This window comes from Populus alba, chromosome 13, assembly GCF_005239225.2.
Source record: "Populus alba chromosome 13, ASM523922v2, whole genome shotgun sequence".
Lineage (NCBI taxonomy): Eukaryota > Viridiplantae > Streptophyta > Magnoliopsida > Malpighiales > Salicaceae > Populus > Populus alba.
Genome location: NC_133296.1, coordinates 7,993,426 through 8,003,310, shown reverse-complemented (window position 1 = coordinate 8,003,310; position 9,885 = coordinate 7,993,426). Strand labels below are relative to the sequence as shown.

At 37.1% G+C, this 9,885-nt stretch overlaps 1 protein-coding gene across 1 annotated transcript; it reads left to right on the top strand.

Moving 5' to 3' along the window:
- The first annotated feature begins 1,193 nt into the window (after positions 1–1,193).
- LOC118040577 (TMV resistance protein N-like) lies at positions 1,194–6,755 on the top strand. Its single transcript, XM_035047551.2, has 8 exons — positions 1,194–1,589; positions 1,998–2,098; positions 2,360–2,852; positions 3,000–4,107; positions 4,218–4,493; positions 4,603–5,427; positions 5,565–6,152; positions 6,276–6,755. The coding sequence occupies exons 2-8, from the start codon at positions 2,020–2,022 to the stop codon at positions 6,753–6,755; spliced, it is 3,849 nt and encodes a 1,282-aa protein (XP_034903442.2). The 5' UTR covers positions 1,194–1,589; positions 1,998–2,019.
- The last annotated feature ends 3,130 nt before the right edge of the window (positions 6,756–9,885 follow it).

The window sequence follows — 9,885 nt, the reverse complement described above, 5'->3', positions numbered from 1 at the left end:
ACCGGATCTTTCGAACAGCTTTCTAAAGTGTTGACGTGGATTTGTTGGCTTGAATGTCCTTTGGGATTTTTGCCATCCGATTTTACACTGGACTACGTAGTTTTTATTGATATGAAGTACAGTAACATTAAAGAACTATAGAAGGAAAAAAAGGTGCGAAACACACCAAAATGCCCAAAAACTTGTCTATTATGTAATTTATATTTACAAGTTACAACTTTTGATGACTACTTAATGATTTTCCTCACTGCTTTGACAGATTCTCAACAATCTAAAGATCATTGATCTCAGTTATTCAAAGAATCTCGTTAAAACACCAAACTTGCACAGTTCAAGTCTAGAGAAATTACTGCTTGAAGGTTGCTCAAGTTTAATTGATTATGATGTTATTGTTGGGTTTCTTAAAAACACGGTAGAGCGAATAATCTTAATTTTTTTCAATAATAAATATATTTTATACTAATAAAATTAATAACAAGTTTTAAATAATGTTAAAGATAAAAAATATATTTTATATGAATAAAAGTAATAATAAATATCAGATTACACCTACGTACGAACCAAAAAGCAGGGCTGAGAGATGGAAGCAGCCAAATACATGGAGACGGGAGTGTGAGGGCGAGGGCCTTCTGAGTGGAAAAAAGATTTATACTGAAGAGTCAAGGAGGTTCATGATTAGTAGATATGGGAAGCAAAGTGGTTGAGCTTCTTGAGCGAAGGTTCAATGATAATACAGCCATCGTCTCGAAGTCTATAGCCCTTCGTCTGTTCCCAACTAAACTGCCCATCATGACCAGCGGTTGCGTTTAATATCTGTTTGGAATTATATTAGTGTTTATGATTTAAAATATTTTTAGTTTAGAAAATATATTAAAATAATATTTTTTTTTATTTTTTAAAAAATTAATTTTAATATTAATAAATCAAAATAATTTAAAAATATAAATACTTTATTTTTAACAAAAAAAAATTAAAATTTTTTAAGAACACGAACACCAATCAAGAACTTGAATCAAGCACACTGTTAGAAACACTGTTATTTTACAAGAACAAAAAACCCATAAATTCCAAACAAAACATTAGTGTGTGAAAAAAAAAAAAAAAAAGAGTTAGTGTTCATACCCGCATTGACTGACAGGAAGAAGTCTTTAATAACTCACAAAATAGGCTTCTACCACTCATTATTCATCCTCAGCGGATGCACTGTACATCTCTGGCTCAAACTTGGAAAGAGAATTGTATTTTAAATGATTTTTATTAAAAAAATATATTAAAATAATATTTTTTTTTATTTTTAAAAAATCATTGCAACAACCCTAATCAATCAGCAACAACCAAGAAATTACCTTGATCACACGCTGCTAAAGAAATTTCCAAGCTCCTATTCCTATATATGATACCCTTCATCTTTGATAATTATTGCTAACAATTTGCAAAAAGGATTTATATTCTTTCTCCGAAACAATATTGCCTCTACTATCCTTCAGTCCTCATTACTTTACTCTTCAGCTAATCTTTCTGAGCGCTGCAATTTGATCTTTAAAGTCGCCAGGTTGGTGGAATCCGAACAACTCAAACACCATATTGAGGTAACCTTTGCGATTGTTGCTTCTGATTGCATGAATGCATGTAGTTTTACAGCAATATTAACACTAAGAAGATTGCGAAACAAGATAATTGCTACATGGGATTTTATGCTGTCATGTTTTTGCTAGTATATAACCCTTCTTTGCTTCTTTGAAACTACATGTAAATTAAAAACAAAATGAAAAATATGTTTGGGTAGTTGAAATAAATTACCGTTCCCGATTGCTGCAATTTCATAGCTTGTGGAATCCAACCAACCCTTTGTTATATAGAGGTATAGCTTATACTTCTTCTTTGCTTCTTTCTTGTTTTAATTTCATGTCTTTACTCATAACAATAATTTGAAAGCTTTATGTTCAGATAGACATCTTTAATGAGTTTATTGAGTTAATTCCTTGCATGTCTTCTAGAACAAGATCATTCTATTTTAGAATGCCGACAGAAAAACGCAAACAATCCAAAGACGAAGAAAATGATTCATCCTCGCGAAAGAGAAGGAAAGCTGACCTCAGTAAGCTTTTTAAATGCTATTGTTTTATGCTCTCTGGTTGTTAAACTTGAAGTAATAGGTGAAACTCAATGAATGAATGATTTTCTTACCTTACTCTCTAAGAGTAATTGCGTTGAAATTCCTACTCAGCACATTCATATATTTGTATTGTCTTTGATGATCACTTCACATGTATCCCTTACTATTTATAATTGCAAGATAGCAGATACCTCCTGCAATCTATTCATTGCTAATTAATTAATCGTGCCTTAATTTCTGCAGCTGCCATCACAGAGCCAGATTCTTCTCGATCTAGACCACAAGGGGCCTATGATGTCTTTTTGAGTTTTAGTGGAGAAGATACTCGCAAGACATTTACAGATCATCTATATACTGCCTTAGTCCAAGCAGGAATCCACACTTTTCGAGATGATGATGAACTTCCTAGAGGAGCAGAAATCTCCGATCATCTCCTCAAGGCAATTCGAGAATCAAAGATATCTATAGTGGTCTTCTCAAAAGGATATGCTTCTTCTAGATGGTGTCTCAATGAACTTGTGGAGATTCTCAAGTGCAGAAAGAGGAAAACTGGTCAGATTGCTCTTCCTATATTCTATGACATCGATCCTTCAGATGTGAGAAAACAGACCGGCAGTTTTGCAGAAGCATTTGTTAAGCATGAAGAACGTTCTGAAGAGAAGGTGAAGGAGTGGAGAGAAGCTCTTGAAGAGGCAGGAAATCTATCTGGTTGGAATCTCAAAGATATGGCAAATGGGTATGCCTTTTCTCTATAAGATTCACTTCCACACATTTATATATGGAGTCATTATACATTACCTATTTTACAATGTGAAACAATAAAATACTTTTTGAACATGCTTAATTGTCTCGCTATTAATGACTTGCTTTTGTCCATGAACAGGCGTGAAGCAAAATTTATCCAAGAGATTATCAAGGATGTGCTGACTAAATTGGACCCCAAGTACTTACATGTGCCTAAGCACCTAGTAGGTATTGATCCGCTTGCTCACAATATTTTTCACTTCCTAAGCACTGCAACAGATGATGTACGCATTGTGGGCATACATGGGATGCCAGGAATAGGAAAGACGACTATAGCAAAAGTTGTATTTAATCAACTCTGCTATGACTGTGGATATGGATTCGAGGGAATCTCTTTTCTTTTGAATGTCAAAGAAAAATCAGAACCTAATGATTTGGTTCTTCTACAACAACAACTACTTCATGATATTTTAAGACAAAATACTGAGAAGATCAATAATGTTGATAGAGGAAAGGTTCTGATTAAAGAACGACTCTGCCGCAAAAGAGTTCTTCTTGTTGTTGATGATGTGGATCATCTGGACCAATTAAATGCTTTGATGGGAGAGCGAAGCTGGTTTGGTCCCGGAAGCAGGGTGATAATTACAACTAGAGATGAACGCTTACTTCTTGAAGCTGATCAAAGATACCAGGTTCAAGAATTGGACCCATATGAGTCCCTTCAGCTATTGTGTCAGCATGCGTTTAGGGACGCTAAGCCAGCAAAAGATTATGTTGAGCTTTCTAATGATGTAGTTGAATACTGTGGAGGACTTCCTTTAGCTCTTGAGGTTTTAGGTTCTTGTTTGATTGGGAAAAAGCAAGCTAGATGGGAATCTGTAATTGACAGATTGAGAAGAATTCCAGAGCATGCTATTCAAGAAAGGCTTAGAATAAGTTTTGACTCACTGAAAGCCCCTAATCTAAAGAATACATTTCTTGATATTGCATGCTTCTTTATTGGTGGACAAAAAGAATACATAGCAGAAGTGCTAGAAGGACGTTACGGTTGCAATCCAGAAGATGATTTCGGAACTCTCATTGAAAGGTCTCTGATAATAGTTGATGATTCTGGAACAATAAGCATGCATGATCTATTACGAGAGATGGGAAGGGGGATCGTTAAGGATGAGTCACCTGAAAATCCTTCACAAAGGAGCAGAATTTGGTGTCAAGAGGATGCGTGGAAAGTACTCAAGATGCAGATGGTAAGAACACAATGCATATAGAAAAGCACATTCATTTGTATCTTTCATGTCAAACTTATTACAAACAATCATTTGAAAGTTCTATTGATTTTTTCTTTTTGCTTTCTTAGGGAACTGAAGTTGTACAGGGCCTTGCACTGGATGTGAGAAGATTAGAAGAAAAATCACTAAGCACAGGATCATTTGCAAAAATGAAAAACTTAAAATTACTACAAATCGATGGAGTAGATCTCACCGGATCTTTCAAACGACTTTCTAAAATGTTGACTTGGATTTGTTGGCTTGAATGTCCTTTGGAATTTTTGCCATTTGATCTTACACCAAACTGCATAGTTGTTATGGATATGAAGTTCAGTAACATCAAAGAACTATGGAAGGAAAAAAAGGTGTGAAATATACCAAAATACCCAAAAAGTTGTTTATTATGTAATTTATATTTACAAGTTACAACTTTTGATGATTACTTGTTACTGATTTTCCTCACTACTCTGACAGATTCTCAACAATCTAAAGATTCTTGATCTCAGTTATTCAAAGAGGCTTGTTAAAACACCAAACATGCACAGTTCAAGTCTAAAAAAACTACTTCTTGAAGGTTGCTCAAGTTTAGTTGATGTACATCAATCTATTGGACATTCAAAATCTCTTGTGTGTTTGAATGTTTCGGGGTGTTCACAACTTAAGAAGCTGCCAGAGTGCATAGGTGATATTGAGTCCTTCATTGAGCTTCTAGCATATGGAATTAACAACGAGCAATTTCTCTCGTCAGTTGGACTTTTAAGGTGTGTGAGGAAGTTGTCATTGCGTGGACACTGTAAGTGGAACTTACCATATCGGCCTTCACCAAATTCTTCTTGGATTTCAGCTTTTTTGCTAGCTCCAACTTCCACTATTTGGAGAGTATTGGGAAAGCTAAAACTTGTTAATTATGGTTTGTCTGAACGTGCAACTAATGCTGTTGATTTTGGAAGTTTGTCCTCTCTCGAAGAGTTGGATCTATCAAGAAACAAGTTCTTTAGTCTACCTTCTGGCATCGGCATCTTTTCTAAGTTGCGGCTTTTGAGGATTGCGCTTTGCAGCAATCTTGTATCAATCCCAGAGCTTCCCTCAAATTTAGAACATTTGGATGCATATGGTTGTGTATCAATGCAATGGGTAAGACTACCAATCCAAGCAAAAAAATATCTAAATCTGGACATGTTTTGTTGTTCGGATTTAGTAGAGATTGAAGGCATAGAAGGTCTAAGTAATCATGGCTGGATTATTCGCTATATTTTCAACTACAAGTCATCAAATAATTGTAAGAGAAGTCTTGTTGAGGTACTATTTCTGTCTCTCTTGCACACAAATAAGCACACAATTGGCACATACTATATATTCATTAATTAATGTCTAATATTAAGCACTCCTTGAAATATATATATATATAATATATATATATATATATATATATACAGGCATTGTGCTATGGTGGTTATGGGTATCAAATTCTTTTCAATCGTTGTTATGCGTTCGGCCACAGAGACAAGTTCACTATGATTCCAAATTGGTTCAGCTATCGAGGAAAAGGAAGTTCATTATCATTTCATGTACCTCCAGTTTTCCAAGGCTTGGTCGTTGGGGTTGTCTGTCAAGGCTTGATAGGTCTTTTTGGTGCTGCCAAATTGTGTATAAAAAATAAAAGCAACGGTATTCAATTGTTTGAAGCTTACGTATGCGATTCGGTCGCTCACAATTTGATGACATACATAAGTACAAGGGAGATGGCAATGGAAGAATATTGTGAAGATGAGGAATTGGAACTGTGCGTGAGACTTTATATGGGAGAAGACGCTGAAGTGTTTGAATTTGGGATCCATGTGATAGTTGAAAAGACAGATTCATTTGAAGGGTCAGAGTGGGATCATGAGTCTGAAGTTGGAAGAGATGGAGGAATACCTGCACCACCACATTTGTCTCAATATCCGGTGTACAATTTCATTGAGATTGACGGCAAGCGAAGTCTAAGTAATTTATCAAAAAATACTGAGGACTGGCTTTTTCAGGTACTATTTCTGTCTCTCTTGCACACAAATAAACACACAATTATATATATATATATATATATATATATATATATTGATCAATGTCTAAAATCTTAGCATTCCTTGAATTCAATATTTATGCAGAGAATCTTCGATTATCATCATGATAGAGCCTTCGATTATTCTATGATTCCAAATTGGTTCTGCTACCATGGAGAAGGATGCTTCTTATCATTTCGTATACCTCGAGTTTTCGAAGGCTTGGCCATTTGGGCTGTCTGTTCAGGTGGTGGGTGTCAAGAATACGAGGCTATTATAAAAAATAAAAGAAACGGTATTCCATTGTTCGAAGCTACACATGCAAGGTCCTATTTCCGTGGTAGGTGGGTAATAGTCATAAGCAAACCTGAGATAGCAATGGAAAAATACTGTGGAGATGATGAATTGGAACTACATGTGATATTGAGGTCTGAAAACAGTGAAGTGGTACGATGTGGGATCCATGTGATAAAGACACATCCATTTGGACGGAGCATTTACAATGAAATTCCAGCGTTGAGTCATGACATTTGCAACCAAGAGTCTTTTGAAAGTTCAGAAGGGGATCATGACATGGATTACTAGTTATTCCCCAAACCAGGTCACCTTTCTTGAAGTCTGTGTTGTAACTCATTTTTGGATCCCCGCAAAAAAATAAAATAAATAGCCAAAGAAGGTTAGAAAAATGACAAGAGGCAGAAGCGCTTCGGAAATGGTCAGAAAATTGGTCAAGGAGTATAAAAGATACAAAGATTGGATTTTTTACAATATATTCTTGAAAGATGAAAACCCTATTGAGAAGGAAATTTTGAATTTTGAGGAGAGAAGCCCAAATTTGGATGTTTATGGGTTTAATTGATTTTTAATTGGATTTATAAGGGATTTGATTGCAAGAAAAATTGATTTTTTAAGTCAATTGGGGCTTTAAATTGAAGAAATTTAAGTTCTGGGGCCAAATTATAATTTTTAGGATTTTATTAAGTCAAATTAGGGGCTTAATTGCATAAATATTGAAGTTTAATGGCCAATTAGAGGTTTAATTGTGAAAATCCGAAACCAGGGACCAATTTGGAAAAGGCGCAAAAATAGGGGGGGCTGTTTGGGATTGATTGAGGGGCCTAATTGAAGAAATTAGAAGTTTATTGATCAATTGAGGGCTAAATTGCATAATTTAGAGGCCAAGGACCAAAGTGGAAAAGGCGGCCAACTTGGCAGACAAGACCGGAATTGGCAGGGACGCAATTGAAAGGAACAAAAATAATTGGGGGACTGATGTGAACGTTGGCGCATTTCTGGCGCCACATTTAAATGAAACGGCGCGTTTTCTCCAAAACGACGTCGTTTCATGCGTTTTTTTTTTTTTAAAAAAAAGACCAAACAGTGCCGTTTTGAACGGCACTGTTTCTCTTCTTCTTCCCCCCGCAGGCGTAGCAGAGGAGAGGAAAACCGGGGTTTTTTTCCCCGCCTCTCTCCTCACATGCCATGGCCCGACGCTCCACACCTTGGGACCCCCGAAACCGAAGTCGCTGGCCGACCACCCGCCGCGCCACCGAACCCGAGAGAAGCACCTTGGCAACGGCGCCTGCCGACCGACCGACCGACCAGCACGTCTCGTTCCCCCATGCATGCCCCGATATGCCTATAAATAGAGAAGAAGCAGAGTAAGAAAAGAGGAGGACGAACGAAAAAGAGGGACCCGAAAGAAAGACAAAAAACCGAGACAGTGAGAGAGAGAGAGAGACCGAAAGAGAGAGAAACCACAAAACTTACGAAACAGTGACCGAAAACCCATGGTTTGAAAAGCTTGGGGTAGTTGAAACCGAGAGGGGACATCCAGAAGTTGAAGCAGAAGCGAGCGAACCGAAGGTGTGGTCTCGGTCCACTTGGAAACCACTGTGAGCTAAGCCGCTGCCACCGCCGCCACCGCAGCCCCCGCCAGCAAGCCGTCGTCTCCGCTGCGCCAGGTACGCCATTCTGACCCCCCTGCATTTTCTGTTGAAGGCTGGCATAGGTTGGCCTCCTGCATGCAGAATCGTTCTGCATGCAGGAGGCATACGGGGGGGAAAATAATTCCCTCCCCCGTTCATTTCTTTTTCTTCTGTTGGGCCAGACAGGGTCTGGCCCAGTGATAGGCGGGTCTGGGCCGGTCCGGCCCAGATTGCAGGTCTGGGCCAGTCCGGCCCAGATCAAGACAAGATGTTGTTGGGCCGAGTCTGGCCCAATGTTTTTGGGGCTGGAATCCGGCCCAGTTAGTTGGGCCGGCCCAACCCACTTGATATTAATATTATATTTATATTATTATATTATGCATGTGGATGTGTATATATATATATATATATATTTTTTTTAAAAAAAAATAAAAATTAAAAAAATAAAAAATAAAAAAATTTCTGAAAAAGTAAAAAAAATATATTGTTGTTTTTATATACATTGATTTGCATTTTTTTTACTATGAGGATATAATTTCAGTGTTTAAAAACACCCGTTTTCGTCAAAAAAAAAAAATGTTTTCTTGCGTGTTGCATACGGCCAATACTCTAACATGATTTTGAATTTTCTTTTTTATACACAAAAAATATTGGAAGCTTTGAAGGTGTGTTTTCGCATAGATTTCTTAAACACAAATCATTTTCTTGCATTTGTGGATTTTACAACATGTTTGTAAAACTCCAAAGGGTATTGGCCAATATTCCAAAAACTATAAAAAATCTTATTTTGGGAGAAGTGGTGGTTATTGTTCACCGCTAATGTTTGGATGAAGAAATCCTTAAAAGGACGAACATCCAAAATATTATTGGGAGTAATAAATCAGCGCACATGTTTGAAAGAAGCTTTGGTTGTAATCGAGGACATTTCAAAATTTTAATTTTTTTTACTCCACGGTTTACGAGTCGTGAAAGTATAAAATTGTTTTTTTTAAGAATTGTGAAATTTTTCTTCGTTTTTTTTTCTTTTCTTTTCCGGGCGATCTACGAGTTGACGGGATTAGAAAACACCAACACCATAGACTATAGAGCAAACCAAACACCAAGCAGCTTACCTTCGGTAGGGCGTACTAGGGGTGCTAGTACCTTCCCTTTACGCAACCAGTCCCTTGCCTTAGAATCTCTGAAAGACCAGTTAGGGTTCCTAGTGACCAAATACTAGGTGGCGACTCCAAAGAACCAAATCCTTAGAACACAACGAAAATCGCCAGCCGATGTCGCGCCTTATAATTTTTTTTGTGGGGGTGTGACATAATGGCGACTCCACTGGGGATGTTAGGACTAAGCTTGATTTGTTTGTTTGTTTATGTTATGTGTTATTGGTTTTTGTTTTCTTATAATGTTTTGTTTAAAAGCTTTAGCATATATCTTTACATTCTATCATACATGGCATCGTTATGCATCACTTTATTATTATTATTATGTTTTGGAGGGCACACACATGTAACTCTAAGTTTAAGTGGGGGACTAGCAGCTTGCCTTATGACTTGAGTCAAGGTTTAAGTTTGTGTAAACCCCAACTCTTTGCTGAGTGTTTAGACTGATAGTGATTGGTACACGTGCCATCCCACTATCTGCTGGACCTCCATATCGCCTTTACGAGGGTGATCACTAGAACAGCAAGAGACCCTCTTTTAGAGACCTAGTAGTAAACCTACCCTATGTCTCACGTAAAAGAACTAGAACATATCCTTAGGGTGTATGTTCCGATATAAATCTTTTGCATCGAA

Bases quoted from the DNA above. Each gene is read 5' to 3' on its own strand.
- LOC118040577 (XM_035047551.2), top strand. From the start codon at position 2,020: ATGCCGACAGAAAAACGCAAACAATCCAAAGACGAAGAAAATGATTCA. The intron at 2,099-2,359 runs GTAAGCTTTTTA...TAATTTCTGCAG, and splicing joins GAGAAGGAAAGCTGACCTCA to CTGCCATCACAGAGCCAGAT. The intron at 6,153-6,275 runs GTACTATTTCTG...ATATTTATGCAG, and splicing joins CTGAGGACTGGCTTTTTCAG to AGAATCTTCGATTATCATCA.